This window comes from Aethalodelphis obliquidens, unplaced genomic scaffold, assembly GCF_003676395.1.
Source record: "Aethalodelphis obliquidens isolate GAN/ISIS:26980383/991018 unplaced genomic scaffold, ASM367639v1 scaffold62, whole genome shotgun sequence".
In the NCBI taxonomy this organism is placed as follows: Eukaryota; Metazoa; Chordata; class Mammalia; order Artiodactyla; family Delphinidae; genus Aethalodelphis; species Aethalodelphis obliquidens.
Window position 1 is genome coordinate 250,011 of NW_020838006.1, and position 16,760 is coordinate 266,770.

The 16,760-nt window shown below is 36.3% G+C and overlaps 1 protein-coding gene across 1 annotated transcript in view; it reads right to left on the minus strand.

Moving 5' to 3' along the window:
- The window catches only part of NEK10 (NIMA related kinase 10), a 158,614-nt gene that overhangs the window by 69,626 nt on the left and 72,228 nt on the right, over nt 1-16,760 (minus strand). Inside the window, exons 18-23 of the mRNA XM_027088196.1 lie at nt 16,192-16,294; nt 15,971-16,099; nt 15,314-15,451; nt 11,134-11,179; nt 8,820-8,941; nt 8,574-8,676 (exon numbers count right to left, since the gene is read on the minus strand). Of these exons, the coding sequence (XP_026943997.1) occupies nt 8,574-8,676; nt 8,820-8,941; nt 11,134-11,179; nt 15,314-15,451; nt 15,971-16,099; nt 16,192-16,294 (641 nt within the window). The remainder of the gene's footprint in view (nt 1-8,573; nt 8,677-8,819; nt 8,942-11,133; nt 11,180-15,313; nt 15,452-15,970; nt 16,100-16,191; nt 16,295-16,760) is intronic.

Below are 16,760 nucleotides of genomic sequence, written 5' to 3' on the forward strand. Positions count from 1 at the left end.
TTGATGAGCATTTGAGCCTTTGATAAATGTTCCATTGACTTGAGTATGCCCTTGTTATTACCAGTAGCAACAGCCACATGTCATTGGAGAAACATCTAGAAATATGCACGGCCTGTTTGGTTGCAGGATGAACATGTGACCTCTTGAGTCATGCGCCAAAGCCCATGTCTGAAATCTATTACCTATAGCTTAATGAGTTTTGTTTTTTCCTTTTTCTTCCTTTTATATTTGGGAGCAGGGAAGAAAAGGGGGCATGCAGGTTTTACATTAAAATGTGTATTTGAAAAGCCAAGAAATGTGAAATGGTGGGTTCAGAGGCAAGTTCCCTTTCAGCAGATTCTCTCCTACTTGGCAGCAGGCAGCTGGCAGCATTTAGGGCCAACTTTGTGCTTCACCTGGTGTGCCCCTGAGTCAGGGTCTGCTCCCTTGTGTGGCCTCCAAGTCTGTAAATATACTCGGGGGCGAGATCTGGGCATGTTTCATGGCCCAAATCATTGAAAAATCCAATCTTTTAAATGTAAACATATTTAGACATTAAATTAGATACCATTTGTAAAACTACACATACCCAAATATGTTATTACTTTCTTCTGCCTCATGAAGGCAAACTCCACTTGCTATATAAATAATTGCAAACCAAGCTCAATCTTAAATCATCTCATTCACCTACATTGAGAAAAAAGAGGAGAAGAAGGCAATTTTAGTTTTTCTACAACTCTTTTTTCTGGTCATATTTTCAATATATTTTGTCTCATGCATCTTAAACATCACTTGGTAATTCTGTGCTTCTTTTCTGGGAGTAAATAAACCTAGCAAAAGAAAAGAGAAAAATAAAATACGACACAGTTGTCCCTCTTTTGAGATATGCTTTCACGTGTGTACCACGGCCTATTTTTATAGGCTTTATGAATTGCAACTTTATTTAAACCTCTCAAATTATGGGAATTTTATACATTTGGTTTCAAATTAATGCCGTAAGATTTTAATTTAACGATAACCCTTCTTAGAAACAAGAGTGTCTAATGTCCATATTTATATCAATAGTGATAAACACTGAAAAACATATTTCATCACTATATTTTATTTTAAATATTTTTAAATAGTGATGTCAGTTCTCTATGGATTATCTTCATAGTCATAAAATCATTTTATACTCATTGAAAATAATGGCAGCCCATTCATGTCCTGCAAATAATTACTTTAGTGGAGAGAAACTGAACTAGGATAAAATTCTGTTCTGAGATTTATCACTGCTTCTTTATTTGAAACTAGAAAAATATTGCCTCACTTAAAGCTAAAAAGTCTAAAAAATTGAAAATAATTTTTAAATTAATAACACTTAAGTATAAGCCTAATAAATAGTAATAAGAATAAGGTTAGGCAGACTTGCAATGAGGGGCAGGACAAAGAAAAAAAATTAAGGTTTTATTATTTTTGTAAAACAAAGTAACTTTTTCTAGGGAATCCTTTACAATTTGAGTGTGAGTAAAGTATAAGTATATTTATTAAAGTTATAGAGTAAACAGGGGAAGTGGGGTATTTTGTTAAGTTCAATGTGTAGACTTAATAATGTAACTAGCCTGCCCATTTTGGGTTAAAGGATGGACTGACTTATGTGTTTATCTCTTCTAGCTCTCAAAACCTTGCTAAAGTGAAGGGAAAGGAATTTTCCTTGAAAAGATACCCACAGGGACAATGAGATGTGACAACAGAGGATGATATATTCCAATGAATTTTTGGAAGATGGGAAGTAGAGGAAGGATGGTACACAGCAGGCGTCCTAACCCATGTGCCTGAGAATAGAAAGGCCAAAAGGGTGCTGCCCAAGGCAGAAGTGAAGTACAAATCAAGTCCCCAGGAATTAAAGTCAAGTCCCCAGGTCCTGTCCCATACTCACACATGGTGCTACCAGTAAATTGAGTTCTCTTTGTCACTAGAAGAAAAATAGACATTTTACAAAGAAGCTGAACCAGAAAAGCACCAAGCAGAGTGAGGCTGAACTCATGGGCATTCAGTGAAAATCTATCAACTGAACGTTGCTCCCTGAGACCTCTTCATCCACACTGCTCCCAGAATGACAGCAGACAGAAGAACATCATCTCAGGCAAGATATTGGGAGTGCATTATCTGGAAAAAGTTTAAGCAATGACATTGGGGGTCTCCTAAGGAAATTTTTCACTGTGCTCTAAAGTCCACCAGATGACACCCTTAACTGGAACACACAGCCTTTTTAATATGTTTCTCATAAGTATTAAGGGCCAGCTTAGATCAACAGACATTTGAGGAAAATCTCCAACAGGAAATAGAGAGCACATGAACCAGGGAAAAAAAAAACCAAAGATGGATCCAAAAGATACAGAAACAATTCAGGGTGTGGAAGAGAAAAGTCTATATTATACTGAGAGAGAATAAAATCAAGATTCCATGAAAATGGAATAAGGAACAAGATGAAATTTGAGGGGATTAAAAATATATTAATCAAAATTAAATATTCAATATAATCACTAGAAAATAAAGTTATAGAAATAACTATAAAGTACAAAGAGCTGAAAACTAAGAGAACAATTATTTTAAAAATTAGACTACAGCAAGTCCCCGACATACAAATGAGTCCTGTTCTGAAGTGCATTCATAAGTCCAATTTGTTCGTAAGTCCAACAAAGTTAGCCTAGGTACCCAACTAACACAATTGACTATATAGTACTGTACTGTAATAGGTTTATAATACTTTTCACACAAATAATACATAAAAAACAAACACGAAAAATAAAGGAAACATTTTTAATCTTACAGTACAGTACCTTGAAAAGTGCAGTACAACAGCTGGCATATAGGGGCTGGCACCAAGTGACCAGGCAAGAAGAGATACTGACTGGAGGAGGGAGAGGAGGTGGGAGATGGTAGAGCTGAAGGGTCATCAGCAATAAGAGATGGAGGGCAAGCTGCAATTTTACTCACACCCGACATTGGTGGAATGCACGTTCACATCTTTGAAAGTTCACAACTTGAAGGTTCGTACGTAAGGGACTTATGTATTTAGAATATACAACATCTAAGAATAATAGGAATTCTAGAAGAGGAAACACAGAAAGCAGATGGAAGAAAAGTAGTGAAAAAACAGTGTGGGAAAATTTCCCAGGAGTGAAGTTTTAAGTCTCCAGATTGAAGAGCAGACCTAGTTTCAGACACACTGAATGAAAAGAGACCCACCCAAAGCAGTGGATAAAGTGAGCATCCTAAAAGTTTCCAGAGACATGAAACAACTCATGTATCAAGCAACAGGAATTAGAATACCATTGGATTTTCTAACAGCAAAATGGGATACTAGAAGACTGGAGTAATGCCTTCAAAATTTGGAAGGATAATCATGTTCTTCTGAGAATATTACACCTAGCCAAACTAACAACCAAATATGAGGGTCCCTCAAAAATATTTTGTGACATATAAGCATCTAAAAATGAAAACTTCCAGTGGTGTTGGGAAAACTGGACAGCCACATGCAAAAGAATGAAACTGGACTGCTATCTTATACCATACACAAAAGTTAAGTCAAAATGGATTAAAGACTTGAATGTAAGACCCAAAACCATAAAACTCCTAGAAGAAAACGTAGGCTCCTTGACATTGATCTTGGCAATGATTTTTAGAATTGACACCCAAAGCAAAGCAACTAAAGCAAAAATACACAAGTGGGACTTCATCAAACTAAAAACCTTCTGCACAGGAAAGAAAACCATTAACAAAATAAAAAGGCAAGCTACTGAATGGGAGAAAAGATTTGCAAATCACATCCAATACAGGGTCAATGCTGAAAATATATAAAGAACTCATACAACTCTGTAGCAAAAACAAAAAAATCCCAAAAACAGTCTGATTGAAAAATGGGCAGATCTGAATAGATATTTTCCCAAAGAAGACATACGATGGCCAACAGGTACATGATAAGATGTTCAATATTCCTAATCATCAAGGAAATACGAATCACAACCACATGAGATATATCACTTCACACCTGTTAGAATGGCTATCATCAAAAAGGCAAAAAAAAAAAAAAACAAGCATTGGTGAGGATGTGAAGGAAAGGGAACCCTTGTGCACTGTTGGTAGGAATGTAAATTCGTGCAACCACCTTGGAAAACCTATGGAGGTTCCTAAAAATATTAACAATAAAACTATCATAGATCTAGCAATTCCACTTCTGGGTATTTATCCAAAGAAAACAAAAATATTAATTTGAAAAGAGTTAATTGCAGCATTACTTAAAATAGCCAAGATATGGAAGCAACCTAAGAGCTATCATAAATGAGTGAATAAAGAAAATGTATGTGTATATATGTATCTATATCTACATATATTTACTCATATGTATATATGCATTATACACATACATATATATACATGTATACACATACATACCTACATATATGATTCAGCCATAAAAAAGAATGAAATCTTGCCACTTGCAGTAACATGGATGGACCCTGAAGGCATTATACTAAGTGAAATAAGTCAAAGACATACTGCATAATCTCACTTATATGTGGACGGTAAAAACCAAACAAATAACCCCCCCAAAAAAAACATGGAGGCACTTCTCACACACTCCAGTTGTGGCAGCCCTATTCCTCCCTGGCCTGAGTGAGCAAGTGTGCTCCAATCAGCTGCTGCTTTCATTCTCTCTTGCCTGGGCAGGGAACAGATGCCTGAGGGCAGCCCACATGCAGAGGTGAGGCCAAAACCAAAGCTGAGCCCCAGGGGCGGTGCGAATAAGGAAGAGGAATGGAAATCTCTCTGTGCAGCTGCACAAGCTGTGGATTAAATCCCCATGATCAGCTTGGTAAACCCTGTGTCTATGGAATATCTAAGGGACAACGAGTGCTCCCACAACTGAGACCAGTCTAGCTCTAGCAGCTGTGGACTTTGGGGGCAAGTACACATAGGAGTCGGGCCAAGTCAGAGGCTGAGCTGGCCCCACAGTGCCCATAGCGGGTCCAGAGACCTACCTAGAGGTATTGGAAGGCCTCCTGGGGAGGTGGGGTTGGCTGTGGCTCATGGTGGGGGCAAGGACACTAACAGCTGAGGCCCCAGGAAAATATTATTATTACTGTTATTTTTTGTTTTGTTCTGTTGTTGTTATTGTTTTTATTTATTTTTTCTTTTCTTTATAAACATTTTTTAATATATTTTTTATTTTTCTACTTTTACTTTACTTTTTGTTATTTTGTGTTTTTTCTTGTTTTTGTTTTGTTTTTAGATATAAACATTTTTGATCATTTTTGTGTGTTTTACATTTTCTTTGCTTTTTTTTTTAGTTTGCTTTCTGCTTTTGTTTTGCTTTTTGTTTTTGTTAGTTTTGTTTTTATTGTTCGTTTTCACTTTGGGGTTGTTTTGTTTGTTTGTTTGTTTTCTTGATTTTAGTTTTCTCTTTTTTTTCCTCTTTGTTTTTAGCATTTGTCTTGTGTTTTGTTTGTCTGTCTTCTTTTCCTTTTTTTTCCTTCTTCTTTTTTTTTTTTGCGGTACGCGGGCCTCTCACTGTTGTGGCCTCTCCCGTTGCGGACCACAGGCTCCGGACGCGCAAGCTCAGCGGCCATAGCTCACGGGCCTAGCCGCTCTGCGGCATGTGGGATCTTCCCGGACTGGGGCACGAACCCGTGTCCCCTGCATCAGCAGGCGTACTCTCAACCACTGCGCCACCAGGGAAGCCCTCCTTTTTTTTTTTTTTTTTTTGCTGTGCCACTTGCCCTGTGGGGTCTTTGTTCCCTGGCCATGGGTCAGGCCTGAGCCTCTGGGGTGGGAGTCCAGGACACTGGAGCACCAGAGAATTCCAGGCCCCAGGGAATATTAATTAACATGAGCTCTCCTGGAGGTCTCCATCTAGATACCAAGACCCAGCTCCACCCAACTGCTTGCAGGCTCCAGTGTATACAAATATCAAATCATTATGCTGTTCACCTGAAAATAATATAATGTTATATGTCACTTATACCTCAAAAATTTCTAAATAAGAAAATTTTTTAAAGTAAAAATTATAACTTCCAAAGCACTTTTTCCTCGGAAAGTACTAGAAGATACACTTTGGCAAAATAGGGGAGTTAGAAAAGAAAGAGAAAGAGACAGGATGTAGGAAATAGAGACTCTGATCAGAAAAGGAGCATGGGAATTCCCTGGTGGTCCAGTGGTTAGGATTTGGTGCTTTCACTGCGGTAGCCCAGGTTCAGTCCCTGGTCAGGGAACTGAGATTCCACAAGCCACACAGTGTGGCCAAATTAAAAAAAAAAAAAGGAGCATGAAAGTTCCAGGACAATGGCTGTGCAGCAGACCTAAAGTCAAACCCGGTCTACATTACAGCAAAGAGGTGTAGGAAATGGGTGTCCAGGAAAAAAAAAACTGAGAGTAACTGTCATGTTTGACCATGTGGAAATAGTACAGAGAGGGCTTTTATAATCCTTTTAGAAGATTTGTGAAGAAGAAATAAAAGGTACACAGAAAACTAGGAAAATAAACAGGAAGGCAATTATTAACTCTAGAAAAAACAAAAGGTCTATAAGGAAGGAGAGGTAATCAACATTGAACAATAATTACACAGTAGTAATAATGTAAATACTGAATGCTGATTTAACCCCAAATTGTGCTATAAGTGTATTGCAGGATGGCAGATGGGGACAAAGAAAAAATAAGAAAATTGAATCTTCAACTATCACAATGGAAAGCCAGATACCAGAAGAAAGAGCTAAAAAGACTGAAAAGTGATTGTTTTAGGGAAATGGAACTGGGGGTTGCAAAGAGGTAGGCTTTTCTTTATAAGATTTTTAGCACTATTTGATTTTGTAAACCATTTTTATGTGTGCTACTGGTTAAAGAAAATAAATATAAAAATTATTTAAAATAAGTTTAGAAAGAAAATAAATCAGGCTACTACAATAAAAGATTAATCTCAATGTATTTAAATGTAACCAAAGGAAATGACTGCAGCTAATCTTGGTAAGAAAATGGAATGTGGGGTTGGCTATTACTCAGAAAATATGACCTGAATAGTCATCTTAGAAGGATTAAACAGATCTATTAAACTATTAAACAAATCTATTTAATACTATTTAAAATTATATATACTGTTTGCTATGAAATTCAAATACACAATTTATAATAATCCTTATTAACTTATAAATTAAAATATCTACAAGCATATAAATAGTATTAAGGAAACACAAGTGTAATTTATAAAAAGTAAAAAGCTTATGATGAACAAAATTATGATTAACTTCTAATGATTAAGCAAATGTGTATCTGAGATGAAGAGTCACAATTATTTGGTCTCATCTCACATTTCACAAAGCACTGGCTTGAAATATTTCCAAGTAACTTTGCATTGAAGGTTATCAATAAAACTTCTGTTTTAGGATATTTTTTATTTTTTAAACTGATATAACATGTTCTACTCTAAAAAATCTGGACAGTGAATCTAATCGTTGTTACTGAGCATGTGGTTATGGGTAAATGTGTACATTTGGAATTGCCTTCATGAGGAATCAGATTCTTCCAAAACTAAGAGACTCAGCTTTAAAATGTTGTCAAATGTCTTTCACATCAATAAAATTTAGGGCAGTGGCCTCCAAAGCTGGGTGCCTAAGGCAATCCACTGGCGGGTGGGGGTGGGGTGAAAAATATCAACACCCCTATTTTGAATTTTAATGTACCCCTTTATAGTTTATTTCTGTTGACTGTATGTACTATAGAATAATTATACAGTGATATGTGTACAGAATTCATAAATAAGCATACATATTGATATACTGGAGTGTATTATCAAAAGAATTTACTAATGGAATTTCATGATCACAAATATTTGCAGACCACTGATTTAGAGATGTCTCCCTACTTACAGTTGGCAAACCATTAATAGTCCATGGGAGTAACTTAAGTGTTCGTGAGTGAAGAGGGCAGGAGAAAGCTAATATATCGCTCTAAGCTAAAAAGTTCATTTTAACTTATGATTAAGAATTAGACAACTTACCTGCTACAGTTGAAAATATTGTGATAAAAAGTGAAAATGTTGAAGTATACAAATGGCTGGATTTTTTACAGCCCTTGATATGTACATTTGTTACCCATATGTCACAGACTATATTAAAATAGTCCAACAATGTGCTCATGTGGTGGTTCTAAAAGGCTTTGTTGATGAAGAAGTGTTCTACAGAAAGGAAAAAAACCTAGAAACCATTGATTTAGGAATTAAATGCCCAAGCAACCTAAGAGTATTTTATTCTCTCATATAGGCAAAATACAACTCAGTCATCAAGAACTACACTAGTCACTGTCCAATACAGTATCCACTAGTCACATAGGGATATTTAAATTAACTAAAATTTGATATAATTTAAAATTCATATCCTCAGGCACATAGGCTATCAGACACGTTTCAAGTGCCTGATAGCCACATGTGGCCAGTGGCTGCCATACCAGACAGTGCAGACAGAGAACACGCCATTCAGTGCAGAAAGTTCTATCGAACAACTCTGCCCTAGAATAATATTCAGAGACTCTCAAGTTGAAAATTTTCAGATTTTTATACTTACTAACTGTTACTCTGTCCTTATCCCCCAACATAATGTTGTTTGGCGTCAGGTCTCTATGGATGATCCTCTTCTCCTTGTGTAAGTACCGAAGAGCTAGGCACAGCTTCAAACAGCAAAGAACAAACAAATGTTATTTCCCCTATATACACAGATAAGACAGCCACTCATGATCACTACACACAATTCTAGGAAATCAGCTCAGAAGTTTACTGTTTCATAGAAAAAGTTAATGAAGATAAAAGATACCTGTATAAATATTTTCCATAGTCTCTCTTCAGCAAAATGATGTTGTTTTTCCTTCAAAGAACTGAAATGTTCTCCAAGAGGGGCCCCTTCTATAAGCTCCATAACTATATACAACCTATCATCTATATAAAAAACAAGAAAAGGTAATAGAAATAAATTCAATATAGACATTTTGAAAAAACTTATGAATTAGAATCCAAGTTTCCCAATGGGTGTTCAGGGCACAACACAAAAGAGTTAGAGACATGGACCCAATCAGCTCTGGAGGGGCTGGGGGCGAGGGGGTCTTGGGGACAATCGGAGCCCAGCAACAGTCTCTTTCAGCTACAGGCAACCTCCTAGCATAAGTTTACGCTGGCAAACTTTATCATTTTCTATGTACACCAGGATGTGGAAGGGTTGAGAGGCACCAAAGAGAGCAAGTAAATGATCCCAAATCATGGAGGATTCCCTGAAGAACAGGTAAACCCAGCTTTCCTTTCAATGGTCTAAAATTTACCTTTAAATCAAGCCAGACATTCAGACATTAAACTGCACTGTTCTTCAGTCTCGTAGATTTACCTTACAGTATTTTACAATGAAATCATACCGTGGTTTAGCAATGACCCCACTGGATATACCACCCATGATGGAAATTTCTGTGATGCCAGCTCAAGAGCTGAGAAAGCTGGCCTCCTCCAGATTTCAGCTCATGGATCCCAGGAACCTCACATAACTGACTGGGTTTGTCTCTTTGCTTTGGATGCCAAGAAACAGAAGTAAATTCTACTTTCTCCTCCAAAGTCAATATGTAACTATTAACAACAGTATGTGATATGTATCTTTTGTAATGTTTTGGATGTATGTAAAATATGTATATATACAACATTTACAGAAATGAAGCCACACCATGCATATTCTGCAACTTATACCTTTTTCATTCAACATTCTTATATGTTCGTCAGTACACACAGACCCACGCCATTCTTTCTGTTGGTTACATAGTATTCCACAATACAGATGTATCATAATTTATTTAATCATTCTCCTAAAGATTGACATTTATATTGTTTCCAATTCTTCATAATCCCAAGAAATATTTACTGTATGTACTAATCTTGCCCCTAACATTAATTTTCTCACCTTTTATTTCCTTTTATCATGATTTCTTAATCTATTTTATCTTATGCTTTTTTTTTTTTTTTCGGTATGCGGGCCTCTCACTGTTGTGGCCTCTCCCGTTGCGGAGCACAGGCTCCGGACGCGCAGGCTCAGCGGCCATGGCCCACGGGCCCAGCCGCTCCGCGGCATGTGGGATCTTCCCGGATTGGGGCACGAACCCGTGTCCCCTGCATCGGCAGGCGGACTCTCAACCACTGCGCCACGAAGGAAGCCCTATCTTATGTATTTTTAAGCCACTGCCAATTCTTTTTGGGAGAAGTCAGGTTATTTTGTTTTTAAATTAAGACAAGTTATGTCACTTCAGTACAAGTCAGAAGCTAGTCTAGATCTCTTTATGATGGGATATGCACTAAATTATGGGAAATTATTCTAATATCAAGAACAAATGGCCAAGGGGGCAGGATGTACTGAGGAGTTTCAGCACTGAGTTCCTCTGAGTCAACCAGAGGAAGGGAGATGGGTAAAATCATAACATGGCAAAGTACACAACAGGTTTACATAACAATAGCACTGATAAAGAGGCAGCAAGGAAGCCCCTTTAAAGGAGATTTATTTTGAAATTTCACAGGTGAAGCATATAAGGTCTATTAATATGTATATTACTTCAGTCAAATGTCCTATTTTTTTTAAAACAAGTGACTGAGTTTGGTTTCACCTCAAGATTTGATTCCATATTCCATCATCCCAATGATGACGCAGAATCAGTCAGGGCTCCATCGCCACCTTGTGGCAATTACCTGAACTTGAAGAAAAATAAATCTCAAAAAATCTAGATCCAATTTATTTGGCGGGTGGAAAATGTCATTTTTTCTAAAAGATGACAAAAAAATGTCATTCTTTCTTAAAGAAGCTACCAACCTTTAGTTTTCTTTTCTCCTGATCCTACTATGGGCTTTTTGTATATGAAAATAGCAATAATTATTATTTTGGTTTGTTCATGCAGTCTTACATATAGGGATCTAAGAATTTTATAAGTATCTTTTGATCATTGATTATCAGTGTCTCACTGATCAAGAAATGCCATCCAAGGTCATACAGACAACAAAAAAGGTAGAGAAAATAGTCGACTAAGCTTATTTTGTAACATTCTAAAATAAAAATATGTAAGTAACATAGATACATTATTAGAAATATCATGGAAACTCACACTTACTTTCCAGAAATGTTTTGTAATAGCGTACAACATTGGGATGATAAAGCTATAAGAAAATAAATAACAAACATTATACTACTTCAAAATATAAACTTGTTTTCACAGACAATTTAGTTGGATTTCATACTTGAAAACAACAAAGAAATCATCATATTTATATTTATTTATAAAACAAAGCATTTCAAGATATCATCTAATTTTTCAGGATTCTTTTTATTTGCTGCTCACAAAACTGTTCTGAAAATAGCAATCTCCCATATAGCCTTACCAAATAGAATTGAAAACTGATTGTGCTTTATCACCTAATTTAACTAAATTAGAGGACTGTAGAACTGGAAGCTATCTTAAGAATTAATTTAACACTTCCTGTTCCAACATCACACACAGACTGCATAAAGGAGAAAACTGAAATGAAACAATTAATTTTGAACACATATACCTATGCTCTTAACCTCCCCCTGCCACTTAAATGTTTATATACACTGTGTCTATTTACACGACTGGTGTCTTTCTATGCTCTCCAAAATTATTAGTTTGAAACTGAAATAACCTAGGAGTTATTAACTCCATTAAAATAACAATAATAATTGCCAAGGACTCCATCCTTGAACAAAATTAGGTCAGGCTCCTCAGAGTCCTCCTCTGGACCAGGCCTCCTCCTTGGCCTGCCTGATTTCAGCAAGAATCCTGCTAAGCCAGTTTAGTGAGCATCTCTGCCCTCTGGATATCCAATCAAGTTCCTCATCCCCCCATCTTTGTTACCTAATCAAGTTTTTCTTCCCCCAACCTGATAACTAACCAAATTCCTCTTAGTAACTTTCCATCCTTTGACCCCCCTAGCCCTGCCTTTTGGTTGTAAATCCCCAGCCATCCCTGTTGTGTTCAGAGTTGAATTCAATCTCTCTCCTCTACTCTAATAGTTGGACTTCTATTGCAGTGGTCCTGAATAAGGTCTTCCTTGCCATCTAAAAGTTCTTATCACAAGGAAGAAATGTGTAACTACATGTGGTAGATGTTAACTGGATTTACTATGGTGATCATGTCACAATACATACAAATACTGAATCATCATGTTGTACACCTGAAACTAATATGCAGTCATATGTCAATTATACCTCAACAAAAAGTGTCCAGGCACCAAAGAGAGCAACAATTTCTCTTTGGCATAGTTTACCTCAGAATGTAACATGGAAATTCTATTTTTTTTTGATGGAATTTCTTTAATAGATGTATTCCTATTCAGATTATCTTATTTCTCCTTGTATGAGTTCTGGTAGTTTGTGTGTTTTAAGAAATTGATCCTTTTCTCCTACATGGTCAAATCTGTGGCTATAGAGTTTTATGCAGTATTTTTTTTTTTTTTTACCCTTTTAATGTTCATGTGATCAGTAAGGATGACCCCTCTTTCATTTCTGATATTGGTAATCTGTGTCTGTCTTTCTTTTTTTTCCAAGATTAGTCTGGCTAGACATTTATCAACTTTACTGGTCTTTTAAAGAATAAACTTTTAATATTGTTGATTTTTTATATGGAATTCTTGTTTTTTATTTCATTAATTTCTGTTTTACTTTTATTTCTTCTGCTTGTTTAAGGCTTGAATTGCTCTTTTTTCTTTAAGACGGAAACTTAGAATAAGGAGTTTAGATATTTCTGTCTTTTAATACATACATTTAATATTTTATATATATATATATTTATATGTATATGTATCTTTCTAAACAGTGCTTTCATTGCAGCCCACAGATTTTTATAAGTTGTATTTTCATTTAGTTCAAAAAAATTTCCAATTTATATGAGACTTTTTCTTTGAGCAATGTGTTATTTTGTAGTGTGTTTTTTTTTTTTTACATTTTTATTGGAGTATAATTGCTTTACAATGGTGTGTTAGTTTCTGCTTTATAACAAAGTGAATCAGTTATACATATACATATACATATTTTCCCATATCTCTTCCCTCTTGCATCTCCCTCCCTCCCACCCTCCCTATCCCACCCCTCCAGGCAGCCACAAAGCACCAAGCTGATCTCCCTGTGCTATGCAGCTGCTTCCCACTAGCTATCTACCTTACGTTTGGTAGTGTATATATGTCCATGCCACTCTCTCACTTTGTCACAGCTTACCCTTCCCCCTCCCTGTATCCTCAAGTCCATTCTCTAGTAGGTCTGTGTCTTTATTCCTGTCTTACCCCTAGGTTCTTCATGACATTTTTTTTTCTTAAATTCCATATATATGTGTTAGCATACGGTATTTGTCTTTCTCTTTCTGACTTACTTCACTCTGTATGACAGACTCTAGGTCTATCCACCTCATTACAAATAGCTCAATTTCATTTCTTTTTATGGCTGAGTAATATTCCATTGTATATATGTGCCACATCTTCTAATAACATAATAATAACATAATAATTTTCTACAAGAATACTAAATTTTTGTGGTTGTTTATTTACAATTTGAGTTTCTAAGTAAACTGAAATTTGTTTTATCTCAGAATAGTCACTGGTACATCATAAATGGCTTGCATCTCTTTCTGGCCTTTCTTCTTGCCTTCTTTTGAAGGAGAGTCTACTGGTTGTCCACCAAAAATCTGCTCTCACACTCCTCCACTCCATCGACTTGTAGCAGGATGTACTTCCCCATCACAGATCACACCTCTCAGTCTCTCTCACAGCCTCAAGGGGCTCATCCCTGAGTTCTCCCCAGTGGAGTGTGAGGGGAATCCTGTGTCTGAACCCAAAACGCCGGGTGCACCAGCAGATATAAATGTGCCTTGGCAGGTGCAATGGGAGAGGAAGAGTGGGCATCCCTGTGTGACCTCATGGAGCAGAGCACCACACCCTGGACTCACAGGAAGACAAAACCCATTGCACGGTGAGAACTCTCCTTCAAGCCCATGCACTTTGGGGCTTCTTTGTTACTGCAGCTTAATCTTAATATTAACAAACACACTCTCCCTTTCTAGTCCCATTTCTCTCACTTCTGTCTGCCATTACCTCCTCCTTTTTGACCTCAATTTACTGTCCTTTCATTGGTTTAAGCCCGTGGTGCAAGCACAGTTCTACAATTTTGAGCTCCCTCAAAGTTCAAGCAGAGGTCTCTTATATGGCCCCACCCTGACACTTTCTTTTCTTAGAAAATATACTAAAACCAATAGTCTACCTCATCAACTAGCAAATGGCCAGCAGATTTTAAACAATATGGAACTAGGTAAGCAATAGAACCATATTCTAGACCTAGCTCACTGGCCAGGACTACATCCAGATTTGGGTTCAAATGAAGATATTAGACCAGCCTAGGGCAAAAGCCATGCTCTAGCCTTGTGCTATGAAACAGCACACCACCCAAGGCTAGAGTGTTGGAATATGAGCAAACACTAACTTTTCAAAATCTAATCTCTTTGTACATAAAAGTCAACTATAAAACAACCTATTAATGATATTTACTGTAAATTATAAATTGGAGTGGAACTAGGGATTTCAATGAATAAAGATCTTCATATTTATGGTTATGTCCTAGCACAGATGCTATGCAAATTTAACTATTTGAAAACAAAGAGCCATGAACTGATAGGTCTCCCCAGGAGTTACAGACAAACAGTATTCATAATGAATGTATAAATAAAGAAAGTTGAAAAAAAAACCAATGTGTTCTTTGATCACAAAAAGAATTCCCATTTCTCTCTGACACGTTTATTCTTTTTCCTGAAACAAACCTTCATAATGATACATGAGTTGTGAACATTATGTTAGAACGTTTTGCTCATGTCAATAAATAATAACCCATCTTGAAAATTCACATTTTAGATTACATAAGCCATATCTGAGGAACGTTAACAACTTGGTTCCATTTGACAAAAGTCAGGGAAGTCTTAGTCATATTCTTATGCATGTAACAAAGTAACCAAATATTCTACAATATAATAAGAAGGAAACGAATATGTTTTCTCATATATAATACTCTCTGTGCTGTGAACTCAATTGTTCTGCATCCCTGGCCCTGATATAGTTATGTCTATGGTTCAGTGTCAAGCCTTAGGAGAAAACCTGGTGATTGATATCACCTCAATGCCAATTATATTAAATAGAACCAGTTCTTACACAGCATGGACAAGGACAGCACATGAATTCTACTTTTTTTGATGACATTTATTTAAGGAAACCGTCTTCATAAACAAAAGCATTTACCTGCTCTTTAATTATGGTTAATTCAGAAACAATATTCCTTACACTGCTGTCTCGATCTTTTTTATCCTTTCCAAATGCTGGGTTATGTAAATTGACTTCTTTCATTGCTAAAAGATTTTGACCACTATGCTTTCTAACCTAAAATAAAGGAGACAAAAAAAAAAAAAAAAAAAAAGAATGGTTTGGGAGTAGAGAGGGGAAGAAAGTGATTAGATTAATAAGGTCACATGATTAAGCCAAATCATCTAAATAAGTCATATATCTTTAAAAAGTAAATTTGTATTTACACTAAGCTCACCTCAAAAAAATTGGTATATCCTGGATCAGTCTGCAATATTTCATAGGATTTTACTTGGTAAATACAGAAACACTGGTGTGAACTTGGAGAATGTGTCATGCATTGGGACAAACCATTTTGACTATTTGTATGAGAGATTAGTGACAGCTTTTGTCTTCAAAGGTCAGTGACCAATTTCTAGAGCTGAGAGCTAAGGTAAGACAACATCAGTGCAGCTATCTGTTGTACAGAAACAACCATTCTAATTTTTATATCTATTTGTTCACTGACAAGGGCTCCAATTCACTTGTGTGTGGGTGTGCAGGGAGACATGCAGTTTGTTTGGGAACATTGGAAATGTTGTTCAAGGGCAAGGTCACCTTGTAAACACAGCCAAAAGCTCCACTTCCAAGATGATCCAAAACTGCATAGTTGCCTATATATTTCGAAGGAGCTTTATTCTGATTAATGCTTTCAATATTTTCAGCAATTTGCTTCAGTTCATCCTCCTAACCAAAAAATGAAAAGGAAATGGGTTGCTATGATAAGTGCATCCTAACTGCATAGCAGCCTGACAAAATATTTAAAGCTCAAGACTTACCACTAATAAATTCAACTTTGATACTAATTCTTCATAAGCACTGATATCACGAACATAATGTCCTATGTCAATGAAGATCTCAAACAAGTCGGTGGGGAAAAGTCTACAGAGAAAAATACACACACATACTTCCTATAGGAGTTGGAAACTCTGGCCCATTCCTTCCCTTTTGGACCTGGCTCACTTATAGGTTAATTACATTAAACACACTGCCAACAAATGGGGGAATAATACTCACCAACTTATCTCATGAAAATAAACTAGAGACACAGTTCTTAAGAGGTAAGGAAAAACAATTGGAAAGGAAAGTTCCAGAGATCTACTGTATGACACTGTGCTTATAGTTAAGAACACTGTATTGCACACAAAAATTTAAGAGGGTAGATGTCATGTTATATGTTTTTTGCTACAATAAGATATGATACAGATTTTACAAAAATCTTATTTGTAAGACATTTGGGGGTGTAGTATTAAATATACTAGGAATGAATGTTTATTGGGTGTTTATTGAGCACAGAGCACTTTCACAAATACAATTTGATTTAGTCCTCATGAAAATAAAATTAAAA